General features: G+C 36.3%; 1 protein-coding gene across 5 annotated transcripts in view; it reads left to right on the top strand.

The window, feature by feature from the left end:
- FGF12 (fibroblast growth factor 12) overlaps positions 1-21,317 on the top strand; it is a 559,619-nt gene that overhangs the window by 363,350 nt on the left and 174,952 nt on the right. For all 5 annotated transcript variants that reach the window (XM_082729329.1, XM_082729330.1, XM_082729328.1 and 2 more), the window contains one exon: positions 2,024-2,127. In XM_082729329.1, coding sequence (XP_082585455.1) covers positions 2,024-2,127 — 104 coding nt within the window. The remainder of the gene's footprint in view (positions 1-2,023; positions 2,128-21,317) is intronic.

Below are 21,317 nucleotides of genomic sequence, written 5' to 3'. Positions count from 1 at the left end.
GTAGCTTCTGAGTGGTGAGTTTAGAAACTATGTCATCTGCAAATCTCACTTTTTTTTTTTTTTTTTTTGGTAATCTGTTGCTGCTTAAATCTTTATGCGTCACGCATCTTGTTTTCCATTTGGCAAAGTTTAGATCTCTAAGATTAGAGTGACAGACATTCAGATATTTATCCCTACTTTATCTGCATATTGTTCATTCTCCTTTCTCCCTAGTATGAATCAAATGCAATTACCAGTCCCTTTCTGTACACATCCATTATTCTCCAGAACCACCTAAAGTCCTGTCCCACCAAAATGTGTTTCTGTGTGTGGCTTACCCAAATTCTGCCCTTTCTCTAAGTGTCAGCCTGGGTCCCATCTTCCATGGGAGACATTTCCTGAATATTTCAGGCCACACAGATCTTCCATTTTCCTGAACTTCTGTAACACAGAGAATATATATAGAATGCATATATTATATTTAATTATAGAAATAAATTATACACTGTATCAGATTATTCCATATGTCTTAGATTTCTCTCCCCAACTAGACTTTAAGGTCTTGTACTTCTTAAGTTATTTCAGTAGCACAAGGACAGTGGTAAGAATATAGGAGCAATAAAACCAGTTCAGATTCACATTGAGCCAATAATTCTTGAGCATCTCCTAAGATCTACTCTCAACTTTCATGACAAATAAGGAAACAGGTTCAAAGAGGCATAAAGACTGGTCTAGTGTCAAGCACATCTAGGAATTAAAATCTGCTCTAGTAAACCTGTGGTCACAGGCTTGATTCTTTACAGCTATCGGATGAACATTTGACTGAAAGCCAAATACTCTGTGTGTATGTGTGTGTGTGTGTGTTGTTTAGCGTACCATCCCAAGTTGAGAGAAACCAAGAATAAACAGGCATTCCAGGTAGCACTTGGTTGGATTTTCATACATTTTGCACTCAAAACTAAGAAGATGACCAGAACCGATGGACATTGTATCAGCAAAAAAGAGGGATAAGGACTTCCAACTAAACCATATGCAGTTATATGCTATTATGCACGCGGCTGTGAGGTATTTCGTCTGTAGCTGTGTTGTCATCTGTAGAGCCTAAAGGACTACTTTCTTCCCTCATGTAATATGAATTCTTTCATGGAAGGGGCAATGTTTTATGCTTATGCTCATTTTATAATTGCAACAGTAGCAACTGGAGTAGTGCTAGGGAGATAGAATTCATAAAAAATACATCATTGGAAGAAAAATAGATTATCTTCTTGTTTCTCTTTCTGGTGCTTGAGTATCTTCTCCAAGTAGACATGTAGACTGTTGAATATTTTCAGTGATGGACAACCCAAATACAACAGGTTAATTTTTAATGGTTTTAGTGGTTTTATGCACATTTATATACATATGTGTGTATATATGTGTGTGTGTACATATTCTGAGGTCTAAAATATGTTCATTAGAGCTTAAGCTATCAATTACTGATCCATCTTTTTATATATCTACTTTTACATATAAAGGAATTGAACTATAAAAAGAAAAGCTCTCATTCCACCAATGTAGCTAAGAATGAACCAGTGATTTTTATATCTTCTATATTCAAGACAATGCTTAGGACTACGGAGAAAAATCTGAAAGCAAGACACCGTGGGATAAGTTATAAAGATCATATTTTCTAATTACTTATGTCTGCAGTTATATTTTCTACTGTTGAAAATGTTTTGGTTCAAATTATTTGTTTGTTTGAAAAAATCCTATTATACTGTTTGCGTATGTGCTAATTTTGAGAAATAAAACTGTAGGGCCCATTGAGACCTTATAATGGAATGTAACCCCTTTGCTACAGATGAGTTTATGTGATTTACCTGGGGTCACATGGGTGATAAAAGGTGATGCAGAGACAAGAAGCCAGTTTTCATCTCAGTCTCCCTCTCTCTCCCTACTAATTTTAATGCATTGTTTTTAATTCTCAAAAGAGTCATCTTAAGAAGCAGGATGATTTATTCAAAAGGTCACTGATTTTTCCTCTGTCTTCTTTTTTCCTCTCTAGCCCTCTTCAATCTAATTCCTGTGGGCCTGCGTGTGGTGGCTATCCAAGGGGTGAAAGCCAGCCTTTATGTGGCCATGAATGGTGAAGGCTATCTCTACAGCTCAGTAAGTACTTTGTAAAGCGTGTGTGTGTGTGTGTGTGTGTGTGTGTTTGTGTGTGTGTGTGTGTGTGAGTGCTTGTGTGCACACCTAACCTGGCATTGAGAGCTAGTGAAGTAACAGTTATTTTAGGGAAGAAAAGTAGAAGTTGAAGTCATTCTTGATTTTCTGACCCAACATGTCTGGAGTTTATTAAGATTTTTACAATTTACGATGTGAAGGAGCATCTCTCCTGAGAAAGAGTTAGTTACTTGCTATACTATATAAATTCTTTTCGTCTGGCTTCTACTTCTAGAGGGTATGTCAATCTTTTGAATTTTACCTTTCTGTCTAATTCAAGGGGTAAGGTATTTTTCTTTTCTCCTGTTACATCTCCTTTAAGCAAAGAGGATGGTGTAAGAAGTTAAATTCTTCAGTTTGTCTGGGAGTCTTCTCTGTCTTGTTGGGGAGAAAACTTTCTCAGAATAGGTTGTGTTTCTGTTTTGTATTTAATAAATTTGTTCAGCACTAATACAACAGATTCCTGTCATAACTGGTCACTTCAAAGACAAGGTGAATTTATGGAATGAGCTCTGAGTTAGGGGCTGGATATTTGAGTTTTATTTACATTTCAGTTACTGTTTCTCTTTGGGCAAGTTACCTCCCCACTTTGACTTAACTTCTGGACCTATAACAGAGCGTGTTGGATACCATGTTGTTTAATATCTCTCCTCAACCCTAAACTGACAAAATTAGGTAGCAGCAGTGACTGCATCTTAAGCACCGATATTTTAAAATAGTTAACTCTTGTCTGATGCCTGTCTGACTCTCAAGATAGTAATTTATGCATTGGGAGAGTGTGGCTCCACTGAATCTCATGTATTTATATAATTTCTGTTTTCTCAGAAGGGAATTTGCCTATTTGTAGTTCACGAAGAGATATCCTTGAAAATCATGGCTGAAGATTTCCACCCTTACTTTCTATGATCTCAGTAAATAGCATAGTTATTCAGGAAGTTCACTTACGCCTATGAGATTCTAAATTAAATATTAAATAGCTTTTATTAAACTCTTCATATTTAGCTAAATGAATCTCTGCTATACTCTGCTTGCTTTTTAGTGATACATCTGTCGTTCATATTAGGATTTTTAAGTTACTGTTTTATTCCTCATATTCAGATATGCATTTGCATTTGTATACTAGATGTGTACATGCTCATTGTTTTCAACCGTTCTATTCAATATAATACAGATAAATACATTTTTGATTAAAAAAAATGAGCTTTCATTCTTTTTTTATTAATTTTTAAAAATTAACATATAATGTATTATTTGCCCCAGGGGTACAGGTCTGTGAATCGTCAGGCTTACACATTTCACAGCACTCACCATAGCACATACCCTCCTTAGTGTCCATAACCCAGCCACCCTCTCCCTACCCCCTCCACTGCAGCAGCGCTCAGTTTGTTTTGTGAGATTAAGAGTCTCTTATGGTTTGTCTCCCTCCTGATCCCATCTTGTTTCATTTTCCGCCCCTACCCCTCACAATCCCCAATCCTGCCTCTCAAATTCTTCCTATCACAGAGATCATGTGATAATTGTCTTTCTCTGATTGACTTATTTTGATTTTGAGCTTTCATTCTTAATGTGCCATAATTCTCACAGTTCTTTTTTTTTTTTTTCAAAGATTTTATTTATTTATTTGACAGAGAGAGATCACAAGTAGACGGAGAGGCAGGCAGAGAGAGAGAGAGGGAAGCAGGCTCCCTGCTGAGCAGAGAGCCCAATGCGGGACTTGATCCGAGGACCCTGAGATCATGACCTGAGCCGAAGGCAGCAGCTTAAGCCACTGAGCCACCCAGGCACCCAATTCTCACAGTTCATAATGTCCACTTCTTGTGAGTCTATATTTTAAAGTAAGAATTTAAATAAGCAAAAAAAAAATGTTGTTTTGAATAATTCCAATTAGTTGAGCTTCAAAAAAAAAAGTTTTGGGGCACCTGGGTGACTCAGTCGGTTAAATGTCTGCCTTAGGCTCAGGTCATGATCTCAGAGTTGTGGGATCAAGCCTCATATCCCACATCCGGGCTTCCTGCTCAGCAGGGAGTCTGCTTCTCCCTCTGCCCCTCTTCCTCCCCATGTTCACTCACTCTCTCTCTCACTTGCTTTCGAATAAATAGATAAATTTTAAAAAAATCTTTTAAAAAGTTTTTATTTTATTTTATTTCATTTTTTATTAATATATAATGTATTATTAGCCCCAGGGGTACAGGTCTGTGAATTGCCAGGTTTACACACTTCACAGCACTCACCATAGCACATACCCTCCCCAGTGGCCATAACCCAGCCACCCTCTCTGTCCACCCCCGACCCTGCAACCCTCAGTTTGTTTTGTGAGATTAAGTGTCTCTTATGGTTTGTCTCCCTCCCAATCCCATCTTAAAAAAAAAGTTTTGACTATAATACAGACTAAAATATGGGGATGATCTTAGGATAATACTGACTTAAGGATTTAATCAGTCATCAAGTAAAGAGCTAAAACTAGCAATTATACAAAAACAATGAGTTCAGCCCTCTGGACCAGAGTTCATTTCCAAAGGTTTGGGAAAAAGAAAAACACAAAAAGTCTGACAACAGTATTGGTGGCAGAGAACAATTGTATAGGGTGTGTGTGTTGGGGGGTGGGGAGGGCTGGAGAGGGGCACCCTTGTTGGGTGCAATCGCAAAGTTCCTGAGAGGAGGCTTGAGCCCTTAGGAGGGGTTTTAAGAAATTCTTGACTAGATAATTTTACTGTGGGTGCTTTTTTGTGAAGGAGTTAATGCCTTAGAATGACAATAATTACCAGATGAGTTACCTGTTTGGGGTCCCCAGATACTCAGTTTTCCCTTTCTCTAAATCAGCTTGCCTTATACCAAGAATTATAATCTTTCCCTGCTTATGGTAGAGGTGACTGGGAACAATTTTCCTTTGATTGTAAGTATGGCATGGCTGACTTAGACATTAGGACTCTTACTTTCAAAATCACCCTCTTTCTGGATAGAACTAATTGGAGGAAGAGCTGATGTTTAATTTAATTAATTAATTGATTGATTAATTTGATTTTTTAAATGCTGCTTGTTTAGTTAACTACTGCATAGTGCATCATTAGTTTTTGATGTAGGGTTCAGTGATTAATTAGTTGCATGTAACCCCCAGTACTCATTGCAACACCCTCCTTAATACTCGTATACCCATCACCCAGCTACCCCATTCCCCTCCCAACTCCAAAACCCTCATTTTGTTTCTCAGAGTCCATAGTCTCTCATGGTTCATCTCCCTCTCTGATTTCTCCCCCTTCAGTTTTCCCTCCCTTCCCCTATGGCCCTCTGTGCTATTCCTTATGTTCTACATATGAGTGAAACCATATGATGGTTGTCTTTCTCTGCTTGACTTATTTCACCTAGCATAATCCCCTCTAGTTCCATCCCTATCAGTGCAGAGAGTGGGTATTCATCTTTTCTGATGGCTGAGTAATATTCCATTGTATATATATATATATATGTACACACATCCTCTTTATCCATTCATCTGTTGAAGGGCACCTTGGCTCCTTCCACAGTTTGGCTATTGTTATGAACATTGGGGTACAGGTGCCCCTTCTTTTCACTACATCTGTATCTTTGTATCTTTTCACTACATCTGTATCTGTATCTTCACTACATCTGTATCTATTTCACTACATCTGTATCAGTAGTGCATTTGCAGGGTCATAGGGAAGCTCTATTTTAACATCTTGAGGAACCCCCATACTGTTTTCCATAGTGGCTGCACAAGTTAACATTCCTACCAACAGTGTAAGAGGGTTCCCCTTTCTCCACATCCTTGCCAACAAGTTGTTGTTTCCTGTCTTGTTAATTTTTGCCCTTCTAACTAGTGTAAGGTGGTATCTCATTGTGGTTTTGAATTGTTCCCTGATGGCTAGTGATGCTGAACATTTTTTTTATATATCTGTTAGCCATTTGTATGTCTTCCTTGGAGAAGTGTCTGTTTGTGTCTTTTGCCCATTTCTTGACTGGATTATTTGTTTTTTCAGTGTTGAGTTTGATAAGTTCTTTATAGGTCTTGGATACTAGCCCTTTATCTGTAATGTCATTTGCAAATATCTTCTCCCATTCCATGGGTTGCCTCTTAGTTTGGTTGACTGTTTCTTTTGCTGTACAAAAGCTTTTTATCTTGATGAAGTCCCAAAAGTTCATTTTTCTTTTGTTTCTCTTGCCTTTGGAGATATGTCTTGAAAGAAGTTGCTGTAGCAGATGTCAAAGAGATGACTGCCTATGTTCTCCTCTAGGATTTTGATGGATTCCGTCTCACATTGAGGTCTTTCATGCATTTTGAGTTTATCTTGTGTATGGTGTGAGAGAATGGTCCATTTTCATTCTTATGTATATAGTTGTCCAACTTTCCCAGTACTTATTGAAGAGACTTGGCTTTTTTCCATTTGATTTTTTTTTTTTTTTCCTGATTTGTCAAAGATTTGTTGACCATAGAGTTGAGGGTCCATTTCTGGAATCTCTATTCTGTTAAATTTTAAATGATTTTAAATGATGGCCATAAGCCTGAAAAGTTTGTTATCAGTCTAGAGAAGGCTGATACGAGGGGACGCAAACCTGAAAGAGGAGAGAGCATCAAGGTTTCATCACTCCTGCAGTACTGTGTGGCATGCCTCAGCAGGAGAGCACCAGTGCAGCCAGGGGCCCTGTGGTGAGTAAAAGCAGCTGTTTACATAGGCTTTATTGAGGTGTTTTTGGTGTATATTAAGGCTTGAATTTTTCTTCTAAAAAGCAGTTTCCTACTTCATGTTAGACAGTGTGCTTAGGCATACCAGTGGAGGCCGTAGCCAGTATAGGCCAATGGGGGTTGGCATGTGGCTTGGGGCAAACCCAGCTGGTCATAAAGAAGCTACTTAGAGTCCAAATGGTATCCTTTATCTAGTGTCATTCACCTGGTTTGTATTCATTTTTAAAGTAGGAATGAATTCCCTCATGACATCCGATTTCTCCCCCTCACCAGGAGACAGGAAAGAGTGGGAAAGATGAAGTGAATGCTGCGTAGCATAGAGCTAAAATTTTAAGATCCATTCTGAAAAATATGTGTTTTAATAGTGGAGTTTAATTCATGTGCATTTAATAAGATTGCTGATGCATCTGAATTTGTTTTTACCATTGTAGTTTGTATTTTTTTTTTCTCCCATGTTCTTTTTTTATTCCTTGGTTTGATATTTTTTTTTCTATTCTATTTTTATTCTTCTGCTAGTCTGTAAATGTAGGTTATAATTCTACATCTTTAGTGATTTACCCTTATTTTTCTAACATGCATATGTAAGTATATAGTCTGCTAAATATTTTATTTTGTGTTCATGTCCTCCTTCCCCAAAGGTGGTTGACCTTAGGATGCTACCTTGCCGAGTAAACACCACCATACTTCTTGCCAATTTGATTAATGACACTTTAGAAGAAAATAATATGCATGATTTGTTATTCTTCTATAGCTAATAGTTAAATTCACCAATCTTTATTTTATTTTCTTTTTTTAAGATTTTATGACAGGGAGAGATAGCGAGAGAGGGAACACAAGCACAGGTGAGCTGGAGAGGGAGAGGGGCAGCCTCTGTGCTGAGTAGGGAGCCCCACATGGGGCTAGATCCCAGGATGTTGGGATCACCACCCCAGCTGAAGGCAGACTGAGCCACCCAGGTGCCCCTAAATTCACCAATCTTTAAAATAACTTCTATGCATATAGTTTTTGGTTTTGTGTGCATATCCAGTTTGGCCCCTCTGAAATTTATTTTTCTTCTGAAAGAAGTCTTTGTTTTGTGTGTGAGGGTTTGTAGGTGGTGAATTCATTTTGTCCTGGTGTCCATGAAAATGCCTTCTTTTCACTTTCACTCTTTAATTATAGTTCAGATAATTTTACAATTCCGGGAGACCTGTACTTTCCCCAGCACTTTGAAAATTATATTCCATTGGTTTCTGACATCTGTTGTTGACTGTGAGAAGTTTGTTGTCAGTTGAATATTTTTCCTTTGTAGGTAACTATATGTAAAAAAAAAAATTCCTTTTTATGTTTCATGTTTTTCACATCCAACTATATATCTTGTTGTGAATCTATCTTAATTTATCTTGTTAGAAATTCAGAATGTACTTTTAATCCAAAGATTAACATTTCTTCAGTTCTGGAAAATTTTAACTCTTAACCATATACATTTTATTTCTCTATCTTGAAGCTGATAATTCTCAAATGACTTACAATAGAAACTCAAATTCATCTACCTTAGAATTAATGCCAGCTATTTTGTGATTTCAATCACTATGGTTTTCATTTTTGAATCCCAAATGGTTTCTGAGTAATATCCACCTGATCTTGATTGATTTCTTCCTGTTTTTACTATCCGGCTCTTTTTATAGGAGGTTATTAAAGCATTTATCTCTCCGAGCATTCTTATAATACTTTGTCAAACTTCTCTATAAGTTTAATTTCTTTGGTAATGAATTCATGTTTTAATCATTGATTTTTTTGGCAATCGTTTTTACAATTAGGTTGAAATTACCTTAGAATTTAAAATTCGTTCTCCATGTGTTTGGATTTTTGGTCTGTAGGAACTCTTTTGTCCCTTCCCCTGCCCCACCTCATGGTCTTCTTCCTCAGAGGTGTGCCCCCACTTTCTAGTTTGTTTTTGTTGTTGTTGTTGCTGTTTTTGCTATCTGGTCTCCAGTGGCCCTAGTTTAGTGTAAGATGTTAGAATCCTTTCAAGGCTCTTATCCTGGGGTAACACGGGGGTTAGGGAGGGGGTCTAGTTCCTCTCATTGGGAGGTGGTGTCTCTCACTAGGTCTTGTCAAAGTAGTATCAGCATTTTTATTTTTGCCCTTTTACAGTTGGAGCAGGAAGACTATCCTAGGTACTGGTGTGACCATGCAGGCTGGCTTCAGTCCCCATCCTGCATAGAGGGATTTTATTCCCATTGACTTGACCAGAGTGGAGCTCTGGGGTGCACTACCAATGTCAGAATGTGGAGCTTGCGGCCCCAGCCTACTCAGTCCTTCATTTCCATTCCACAGGGATGCTTAGCTTGCTTTGAACCTGACTGTGTCATTTAGAACTTACATTTTTATATTTTATTCATCTGTTAGGAGCAGAGTGGGTGCAACATAGTCTAAACTCATGCCTTTTTTCTTTTTTAGTTATAGTAAAAAACACATAAAATTTACCATCATAACCATTTTTAAGTTTTACATTACAGTAGCGTTAACTATATGCACATTGTTGTGCAACAGATTTCTAGAAATTTTTCATCTTGCGCAAAACTGTAGTTCTATACCCATAAACAATTCTCCTTTCTCCCCTCCCCTCAGCTTCTGGCAAACACCATTCTACTTTCAGTTTCTGAGTTTGACTGTTTAGATACCTCATATACGTGAAATCATGTAGCATTTATCTTTTTGTGATTGGCTTATTTCATTTAGTGTAATGTCTTCGAGTTTCATCCATGTTGTAGCGTCTGAAAAAATTTCCTTTTTAATTTTTTGAGACACCTCCATATAGTTTCTCATCATTGGCATCGTTTTGCATTCCTAGCAGCGGTGTAGAAGGATTTCAGTGTTTTCCAGATCGTTACCAACACTTGTTATTTCCTTCCTCTCTACCTCCTTTTCTCTCTCCCTCTCTTTTTCTTTCTTTCTTTCCTTCTTTTCTTTTTCTTCCTTTCCTTTCCTTCCCTTCCTGCCTTCCCCCTTCCTCCCTCCCTTCCCACCTTTCTTCCCTCTCTCCCTCCCCCTCCCTCCCTTCCTTCCTTCCTTTCTCTTTCTTCCTTCCTTCCTTCCTTCCTTCCTTCCTTCCTTCCTTCCTTCCTTCCTTTCTTTCTTTCTGTTAGTGGCCCTACTAACAGATACAAGGTGATATTGCATCGTAGTTTTGACTCATACTTCCCTTGGATTAGTGATGATAAGCATACACTTTTCACGTACATGTTGGCCATTTGTATGCCTTTGGAGAATGCCTGTTTAAGTTCTTTGCCCATTTTTAAATGTGTTTTTTGGCTGTTGTAAGTGTTCCTTATATATTAATATGAACTCCTTATCAGATAGATGGTTGGCAAATATTCTTTTCCTATTCTGTAGGTTACTTTTTCACTTTGTCGATTGTTTTCTTCTCTGTGCAGAAACTTTGATGTAATCCCACTTACCTATTTTTACATTTATTGCCTGTGAATTTGGTTTCATACACAACAAATCATAGGTAAATTCAATGTCATGAAGATTTTCTCCTATGTTTTTTCTAAGAATTTTTTAATTTTAGGGATTACATTTAGGTTTTTAATTTATTTTGAGTTAATTTTGTATATAGTGTAAGGTAAGGGTCCAATTTTATGTGTTTATTTTTTGCATACAGATACCCAGTTTTTCCAACACCATATGTCAAAGAGATGATCCTCTCCCCATTGTGCACTCTTGGCACTCTTGTCAAAGATCACTGGACCATATTTGTGAGAGTATATTTCTGAGTTCTCTGTTTTGTTTCATTCATATATATGTCTGTCTTTATGCTAGTACTACACTTTTTGATTACTGTAGGTTTGTAAGATGTTTTAAAATGAGGTGGTGTGAGTTCTCCACCCTTTTTTTTTTTTTTTTTAAATCAAAATTGTTTTGACTATTCAGAATCCTGTGAGATTCCATGTGGATTTTAGGAATTTTTCTTCCCCATTTCTGAAAAAAAAAAAAAAAAAAAAGTCATTGAGATTTATAGGGATTACTTTGAATCTGAAGGTTGTTTTGGGTAGTATGGATACTTTGGCAATATTAAATCTTCCAGTCCATAAACACAGATGTCATTACATTTATCTGGTTTTTCCTTAATTTCTTTCAACAATGTTTTGTAGTTCTCAGTGTATAATTCTTTTGCCCCCTTGATTAAGTTTATATTTATTATGCCATTTTGAAAGGAAGCCCAAAATAATTTTAATGGTATTAAATGATAATTTTTTCTGTGAAGTAGAGTAAATAAAAGTTCTAGAAGGCATCACTTTCTCACACAAAAGAAGCTCACAAATGCTAGAAACTTCTGTTCCTGAAACACCTTCTTCAGTAGTTCAGGAAACACTGCTGTGTCACAATCTGTTGAGACAGATTTTCCTACAAATTTTACCTTATTCAGATAGTGCACTTAATTTAAAAATTTTTGCTATTTCACCAGTTTTAACTAACTTGAATTTTAATATTTTTTGGTATGTCATTCTCTTTGAGGTTTACAAGATTTTGAAAAAGCTTGTAAAATAACCTAAATTTTGTCAAATTATCACAATGCTTAAATTATCACAATGCTTAAGTGCTTAAATGCATTTGCATTTGCATCTTTTCAGCATATACAGAGATGGGGTAGCCTGAATCTCCTCTTTCTACTCTCTATAAATTTCATGGAAGATTGGTACCTTTTTATATTTTTATTAGTTTGAACTGAACCTTGTATACATAAAACAATGACAGATAAGAATTTTTTGATATAAAATTCTAAAGTCAGATTATTTTCAAACTGGAGGTTAAAAATTAGTGATAAGATATTTTAGATAATTATTATAGAGTCATAGGTGTAATAAAATATATAAAGGTTGAAAGTAATACTACTATAGTTACATTGATGTTGCTATTATATTTGACTTTTTTGTTGTTCTGTACCTGTGTAATTCTTAACCTTCCTTGTAGTTAAATTCAAATCTTACTGATATGTGAACTCTTTCCATTTTCCCTATCAGTGAGAATTAGATACTATTTCTGCTTTAGTATCACAGTACTTGGTGTCTGTTTTTCTAGTGGGAAGGAATTGTATCATATCCATCTTTGTCACCTGGGCCATCTATTTCCTCCAGTCACAACATTAAGTACATTCTCTGATGAAGGAAAGCCCTCAATGAACTTGTTGAATTTTAAAGAATTGCCTATTCCAAGTATAGATGGAGAAAATTATATATAGCAGGTGAACAGTTAACTATGATTACATTGGTGATCTTGCAGTCCAAGCACAAATGCTCCTTTGCCCTCAAAGTCAGCCTCAGTAAACCTAAATTTCAGTCCATATATATTTATAGAAGCTCTACCACATACTCAAAATTATACTATATAGTGAGCATATTAAAGTGGTTAAAATAGACAGATCCTCATCTTCCAAGAGTTTTTACTTATATCATAATTACCTGTTGCAAGAAGTTTGGGCTAGTACAAAGTTAGAGAGTATAGTCTCCAATACCACCTTCATTTCTAACACCAACTGTTAAGTTTGGGTCAAGGGTGAATCCCAACACCTCTCTTTGGTTTGATAATTTATTGGAAGGAGTTACAGAACTCACTGAAAGCTTTGTAAGTATTACACCTGTGTTTATTACAGGGAAAGCATACAGGGAAGCCAAGGAAAGACGTATACAGGCAGAGTATAGGAGACACCAAAAGTACCAAATGCAAAGTTTCTGTTGTCTTCTTCCTGTAGAATCAGAATGTGTTGTATCAATATGTGACAGTACACATGAAATACTGCCAATCAGGAGACTCACCTGAACCTTGGTGTTAATTAAGAGTTTTTACTGAGATTCCATTATGTAGGATTGATTGAATGGTTGCCCATGTGGCTGACCTCAGATTCCTGGTAGACTGATATGTTGCATGACCCAAAGTGCTAACCCTAAAACATATTGTTTCTCTCTGGCTAACCTAAGGCCCTCAGGCAAACAAATACCAATTTCCATAAGCAAAGGGCAAATGCCACACATATTTTGGGACAAGGTTTAAGTTCTTTACATGTATACACACTGTCTAATTGAAGTGAATGCCATGTTTTATTAATATATGAGTAGATACCCCAGTCACACCCTGTTATAAACAAAACATGTCCTCCCAAAATGCATATGTTGAAGCTCTAATCCTCAGTGTGATGGAATTAGGAGGTGAGGCCTCCTAATTGGGTAATTGGGTTTAGATGATATCATAAGGATGGAGTCCTCGTAATGGGATTAGTATCCTTGGAGGAAGAGGAAAAGAAACCAAAACTTTTTCTGCCTTTGAGCACCAAAGTAGATGTCATGTATGTATACGTGAGATGGCAGCTATCTACAAGCCAGGAGATGAGGCCTCACCAAGAAACAAATCTGATGACACCTTGATCTCAGACTTCCCAGCTTCTAAAACTATGTGAAATAAATGTCTGTTGTTTAAGCCATATAGTCTATGATATTTTATTAGAGCAGAAAAGATACTTCCCTCCTGCCTACCATCTACTTTTTTCCTCCAACATGGAAGAAGGAAATAATGAGAGAAAAGAAATTTATGAGAGTAACATCTGGTACATCATCATTTGGGAAGTGAAAACAAAACTTAGTGCTTTGGACAACTTGAGAGCCTTGATATTTGAATTTAGGAAATTGCACTTAAAAATAATGCAATTTGAATAGCTTGAGACATGTCTAAGACTTGAACGAGGTTGAAAGTATTTTGTCTTTTTTAAAAAAGATTTATTTATTTATTTTAGAGTGAGAGAATGAGAGAGCAGGCTTCAGGAGCAGAGGGAGAGGGAGAGAGAATCCCAAGTAGACTCCCTGCTAAGCATGGAGCCCGATGCAGAGCTCGATCTCAGGACCCTGATATCATGACCTGAGCCAAAACCAAGAGTCTGACACTCAACCCTGTGTGCCCCCCCAGACACCCCAGGACTGGGGCTTTTTAAATTAATAGTTTGGTGTTTTTAGCACACATGTCCCTGGCATTTCAGTGATTGATAATGATTAAAATGTTTTAGAAAGATTTGCTTTTCTGAGTATAGTCATTGTTTACTTACTTGATAATGTTTGGCTTTGTATCAATTATCTCTAAAATCAAAATTATTTAGCTTATGAACTATGTTGAGTTTTTTTTTTTTTCAGTTGAGGAATTAAGGTCAAATCATATGAGTACAAATTCGTATTGTTTAACACTGCCTTAATCCATGTCAATTATATTTGAAACTAAATCAGTGATAAAATGACTCTTTTAAGTCAGTCTTTGTTCTAATACATAAGTAGTATTATAAGCTGTTATGAGAGTAGCTCTACCAGTGGCAGTCATAACATCAGTATTAATGGCTGTGCTGGTACAAATAATATAGTTTATTTAGTTTTTATTGTTTCTAAAGGACTTTTAGATTTATATGTAATTTGCACAGCAACTCTGTGGTGAAGGATAGGAATGGACCATTAAATATAGATGAAAAGCTGTGGCTTAAGGAGCTTGTTGACTTAAGTTCATCCTGGTGAGTAACAGAACCCAAATTATTATCTAGGTCGTAACTTCAGAAATTATGAGATTTTGGCAATACCACACTGTCCTTGGCTGTATGTATAATAGATCTTCCCACTGTAGAATGCTTTTTCAATTCTTAACCGAGTTTTCATATAAGCAGTCTCATCTGAGCCTTATAATAACAGTGCTATTGCTCCAGAAGGACAAAAGTTACACCTGGGAAGCAGAGTTTATGTGACTAAAATGAGCTCACTCAGTATAGGTGAGGTAGGTCAAGAAAAGGAAATCCTAGTTCCAATATTCATTTTCCAAGGCAACATTGTTTCTCCTATTTGCTATTGAAATATTGAAATTATCAACAGCAATAATTATAAGAATGAGAGAGATATTTCTTAATTGCCTCATGTCCTTTTGCACCATTTAAAATTGCATGCCTAAATCTGGTATTTCAGTGAGACCAAATGATGTCAAGATTGTGATAAGGTACTTACTTTATATTGAAAAAGTAAATTAAGAGCTATTGAGAAACATGGGAAGGGTCTTTGAGGAAGAAGAAAAGCAGAGGACCAACACTGAAAGCTATGGGGGAGAATGAGTTTATGCCCACAAGGTGACAATAGGAGAAGTTACCTTTTTATTTTACTTCTCTAATTTCTTTTGCTTCTCACTCTTGTAGATGTCCAAAATTTCCCATTGCTGAGGATCCAATAAAACTTTTCCTAATTTCTGCAAAATAAAATTTCTACAAAAATAACTTCCATATTTTGCACCTTGTTGGGACATTTATCTGTATATTCCCTTTCTTCCTTTTGTTAGAATCACTGGGTTTTGTGCCCTATTTATCCTACTAGATGCAAGCTCCTTGAAGTTAGTGATCAGATCTAATATAGACTAAAATATCCTATAGCACTAAAGGCTGCAATTACCATATAAAGGTATCTGTTAAAATCTTGTTGAGTCAGCTGATGGATGCATTTCATGCAGTTAATTCTGAAAATAATTTATTGGGCCTCTGGTGTTACTGGTTTTTGTAATAATTGTGCTGATTATGTCTCTACACACTTTCTAGTCCAGTTAACTGGTTCAACTTTTAATAGGCTTTGAAACATGGCAAGTTTGGTAGAGGAGTCATTTTTCATGCTTCTCTCCATTGAGGTCGATATTGTGCTGTAGTTTTGAAAGGTGATGTCGTGTTTTCCTTTCTGTACCAGATACTGCTTATAAAAAAGAGGGAGCTAAGATTGCCCGGGACATCTTCTGGGAGCAGCTTGATCATTGCAGTTCATCTTTCAGTGGAAGATTTCTATTTTATGTTGAAAAGGAATGGCAGATTTTTTAACCAAACATGTGTAGAACAGAGGTACAAAATAATTACCCACTCTAGAATTTCAGTTTCCTCATCAACTGACTTCTTCATGGAATGTTCTAAAATCTGAGGCATACGTAGAACTATTTCTTGGGCAGGTAATTTCTCAGAAAAGTCCTGAATATTTAAGGAGAGAGAGAGAAGAGAGAGAAAGAGGGAAAACTTTAGCCATTAATGCCAAATGGATCATAGAGTTTTGGTTAATGGCACTTGGATAGAGAGAAGTCAAAGGCCAAATCACAAAAGCTTATTTACCAATTAGTTTGTTAAATATTCAGTTTAGGAAATTTACATTTTTTTCTTCCATATACATGTGTTTCCTTGAATTTCATAACATTTCTTTTTCATCTTTGGTTAATTTTTGGCCATAACACCTAGAAAAAAAATCATTTATTTTGCCTGTTTTTTGTTTTTGTTTTTGTTTTTTTCCCTCATATATACTAATTAAATGAACTGAGGTATCCTTTTCAACAACAACAACAACACCAACAATGACAACAACAAGAAAAAGAAAGAAAGAAAAAAGAAAATATGAAATCTTGCCAGCCCAAGAATCCGGCAGTTGTTGCTTGCAAATGTGACTGATTGGTTGTTGTTGGAATTAGGTTGCCTTTCTTTAGAAAGAATAATAGATCATTAGTTTTCCTTTCAGTAAGGATTAACTAATGGTAAGCATTCATTTTTAACTTACTGTGCTTTCAGTATTAATTGATGTTGATTTTATTCTAAGAGTTTATAACTTCTGGAAAATATTAATACTTTAGCTCCAGGGCTAGCCTTAATTATAAAAATTATCATATGTGTTTCAACTTATAGTTTTCATTGAAAAATAAAAGTGGGATTAAGCTTCTAAGAGCCACACTAATGAAGACCTTTCGTTGAATCCTTTGGAAATGATACTAAATTTTGTATTTTTTCCTTTCTGCCTTTCCATTAGGCCAATATGTAGTCATATATCCAAAATTTTTAGATTGCATTTCTTTAGACATTAGCACATTGGGCAGTTTTAAGTAGTATTCAGGAATACAAGCTTTAGAAATAAAACTGAATTTGAATCAGTTCTGTAACGTACTTTCTTTTCTATCATTGGAGAAATTTCTTAAGCTTCTAGGCTCAGTTTCCTCATACATAAAATGGGGATAATAAAGAAAATGTATGCTATATGGGATTATAGCAAGGGTGAAATGAAAGGATATAAGTAAAACCCTAGCACTGTGCATGGTACACAGTGAATGCTCAGTGTTAGCCAGCCCCAGCAGCAGCAACAGTAGTACATGCTCAGTGTATCCTCAATCAGTTCCTCAGCATCAGTCTGTGATGTTCGTGTAGTATTAATTTTACCCTTAGTTTCAATGGTGATTCCTGGTTTGCCTGAAGTACTTTCTTTAGCTGCTGTGGCCATGGAAGATGAGCTGTAGAGTATTTCTCATGTAATTAGAGCCAATTAGCTTTAGGCCCAAGACTTGACTTTACCTGTTGAAGGAGAGTTGCCTTTTTTTTTTTTTTTTTAAAACTAGATTTAGAACTGAAAGGATAGAAGGACTGCTACCATCCTAAAAGCACAACAGAAATCCTGGATTAGACTGATTCCGGCATTCACAGGACCAGGTGCTTCAGTGAAAAGATGGAGAAACCAGGTCTTTTTCACATCTTTTGAAGCTGCACATGAAGACATACCTGAAGGCAGCCCTACCTATGACATTTGCACTTTTGTGACTCAATAATTGACTTTCTTGTGTTAACCAGTTTGGGTTGCATTTTTTTATTTTTAATCAGATAAACTGATAGATGAACCAATTTTCAGAGTAGTCAGACTTTCTGTAAAAGCTCCATATTCTCCACATCATTCTTACTGAGAAATTATCTGGTTGCCTCCTTCCTAAGATTTATGGCTTTACTATGGCTCTCCAGGCCAGCCTGATTCCCAGTAGAGATTTCTTGTCATTATTAGTTCTGCCTTCCCTTGCTTTTCCTTCTCCAAAACCAAAGTGAGAATTGTTAATTTCATAAGTTAATGTTTCTTGGTTTGTAATAAAAAAATCCAAAGGTAGAGATCAATTTTTTCCCCCACTCTCCCGCTCCCAGCTTGAGCCAGTTTTTCAATTTGGGGGGCTTTCCCTCTTCTAAATATCTCTTTATTTAACTCACATGGAGGAAAATATACTACATAAGATCAGTCTATAGGCCCTGATTTTTATATACTTTAGGGAGGGGAAAGCCAAAGAAATGAGTGCTAAATGTAAAGGGAAAAATCAGTCGATTCTCCATTGAGAATTAGATGGGAGAGAGATGTGATGAAGCATAGCAACAATTTCATTCCTACAGCCTACTGCATTTAGGGTACACCTAAAGTTGTTTCTCTACCGCAAAATTTAAAAATCTAGTAGTTAAATTGGAGAAGTGGTTTAGCTGCATGGAAATGTATATGTCAAAAGTGACATATTTTAGCCACTTCTAACTAGAAGGAAAGAACTTTATTTTGAGGCCATTGAGAGCGTAAGTCTCCCACAGGGTAACCATATACCCTGGTTCATCCAGGAGAGTTCCAGTTTATGTGTGATGTTTTAGTGTAGTTATTGAGAGTAACCGTTTGACCCTCAAAAGCATCCTGAATTCGGATTGGGTCCATGATTATGCAATCACCTTACACATGATCCTACATATGACTCAGTGAGTCACATATATTGGTAATACACTGAGGTATCAGTGTATGCACAAAATCTCACTGAAAAATTTGATGAAACTATTAATGAAAGAACTCTTAAGTTCACTTGCCTGTATCGCCCAGGTTTTAAGGTTGAGTAAAAGATACCCATAACAGAGGTTTAAGTTTTCTTACATAATCACAAGCCTGGAGATTGACAGTTATGGGTTTTGGTTAATGGACTGGTTCAAGAAGCACATTACAGTCAAGGTCTTTATTTATTTATTTTTTAAAAGATTTTCTTTATTTATTTGAGAGAGAGAGAGACACAGGGAGAGAGGGAACATAAGCAGGGGGAGTAGGAGAGGGAGAAGGAGGCTCCCACTGATCAGGGAGCCCCATGCGAAGCTCCCTGGGGATCATGACCTGAGCTGAAGGCAGATGCTTGACGACTAAACCCCCAGGCACCCGCAGCCAATGTCTTTAAATGTATTTGACCTTTTACTCATGGTACAAAATGAGCCCTATAACTCCAGGTAACACACGCACACTCTGGGCAGTGGGAAAGGGGCACAGAGAAAGAATGTGTATTTATCAGGAAAGCATACTTTCCTAGAAATTCCAGTAATGAAAGTAAACAATATCCAGTGATGAATATGGAACTGTGTCACATGGTCGCCCCTAGATGCAATAAGTATAGGGAAATGTCTGGATTGTTTTTAAATTTTGAGCTGTAGACACTGTAGTAATTATCAAAACAGGGTTCTGATAATATGAAGGGGAAAATGGTAGGTGCCCGGTAAATGCTACACCTGCTCAGTCCTATATTTATATAGGACTTAAGAAAAAGGTAGAGATAAAGAACAAGCGAATAGATTAAAGAGTAGATAGGCATGTGTCATCTCTTCATTAGGTTAAGCTATTTTGCATCTCTGTAAGGAAGCCAAATACAGAAGGGAGAGTTCCTGTAATTTATTCTGTTCTAAATAGATTAGAACTCCCCTGGGATTTGGAGACAAAAGCTTTCTGCTTACCGAGATTTCATGGCAGATAGCTGGATATTTCCTCTCAAATTTCTTTCTATAACTAGGGCAATGAGGAATAAGCATGACTGCCTCAACTTCATTGTTCTATTAGATGGGAAAAGTTCTCTATGGAGCTGTGAAAAGGTACCAGGTAACTGAATGCCACTACCGAGGATATAGCATTGCTTTGCAGAGGTGTGTTTGCCTATGGTTTCTTTCTTTCTTTCCTTTTAGAAAGAGAGAGCAGAGAGGGGCAGAGGGAAGAGAATCTTGAGCAGGCTCCATGCCCAGCTCAAAACCCAGAGCGGGACTCTATCTTGCATCCCTGAGGTCATGACCTGACCTGAAATCAAGAGTCGATGCTCAACTGACAGCTGCCTGGGTTCCCCGCCTATGGTTTCAATCTAGCTGTTTCTGAAGATGCAGGGATCAGCAGTTTTTTTCATGCTCCTATTAATCCAGTAGCTTATTACCTATTTATTTAAAGTTGGTAATGTGACACATGTTGTCCTAGGCTCTACAGATAGAATGTGAAACACTTCTACTGTAGTGGAAGACAGCAAGACAGCATGTAAACAAACAACTATGAAAATATTCCATTCAGGATTAGTCCTATGAAGAATATATTTCTGTAATAGACAATAATAGAGGAAACTAGTTTAGACAGGATTTCCATTAAAATGTCTTTAAGGAGAGGATATTCAAGCTAAAATCTAAAGGAGGGGAAGAAAGAATAATCCCTAAACCAGGGGAAGAATGACGCTAGCAGAGGGAGAAATAAATGCAAAACATTCATAGAGACAAAATATTTATCAACCTCTCTGCTTCTCTTACCCTTCTATCATAATTCCTGCATCTGAAGTGCTAGATCTTATATGTATTCATTTTCACTTGCTTATCTATTTGATTTAAAATACTTTTACTTGTTATATGCTGAGAACTATTTTGGGTGCTCTAGTTATGACAGAGGAAAAAGACAAACACTGTGCTTTCACACAAAATAAAAGAATGAAACTGTTAAAGGTCATAACAGAAGGAAGAGAGTTTATAGAAACATACTACATGTTGCCTCTTAGCATATTTTCTGAATTTTAAATTTTACATTAACTCTCATTATGAGTTTCTGTTATTGGTAAATCATCCTTGTATTTTAACTTTTACATAAAATGCAGGAATATGTTGTATTTTTTAAAATGTGTATGCTATTTAGTGAATGCTTTCTTCATTATTAATACTCCCAAGGGATTTTTAGGAATTTTCTTAGTTATTTCAAATAAGTAAAAAATATATATTTTTTTAATTGACATTATCTTAAGAACTTAAAGTATAATTAATAGCAGGTTGCCAAATATATGTAAATTCTAAAAGCTCCATGCCACATATAAATAAGTCAGTCAAAATAGATCATTGACTGAAGTGTAAGAGCTAAAGCCATAGCTGCTTAGAGAAAAGCATTGAACTAAATCTTCATGAACCTAGAATAAACAGTAGTTTCATAGATATGACACCAAAACACAAGAAACAAGAGAAAAATAGGTAAGTTTGCTTTCATCATAATTAAAAACATTTGTGCTCTAAGGACATGGTCAAGGAGGTGAAAAGACAGCCCAAAGAAGGGGACAAAAGTCTGCGTACCAAATATCTGATAAGGAATATGAATCCTGAATGTAGAAAGGACTCTTACAATTAAAAATAAAGATAGCCTAATTAGAAGTATGTAAAGGGTCTGAATAGATATATTTCCAAAGAAAATATACAAGTCAATAGCCTTATGATAAGATGTTCAACACTGTTAGCTATTAAGGATATATGTTTAGATCATAGATTCTATTTTTTTCTTCCTCTTTTTTTTTTTTTTTTACAGATTTTATTTATTAATTTGACAGA

Source organism: Mustela nivalis (genome assembly GCF_964662115.1).
Source record: "Mustela nivalis genome assembly, chromosome: 1".
Taxonomy (NCBI): Eukaryota; Metazoa; Chordata; class Mammalia; order Carnivora; family Mustelidae; genus Mustela; species Mustela nivalis.
This window is presented reverse-complemented; position numbering and strand designations above follow the sequence as displayed.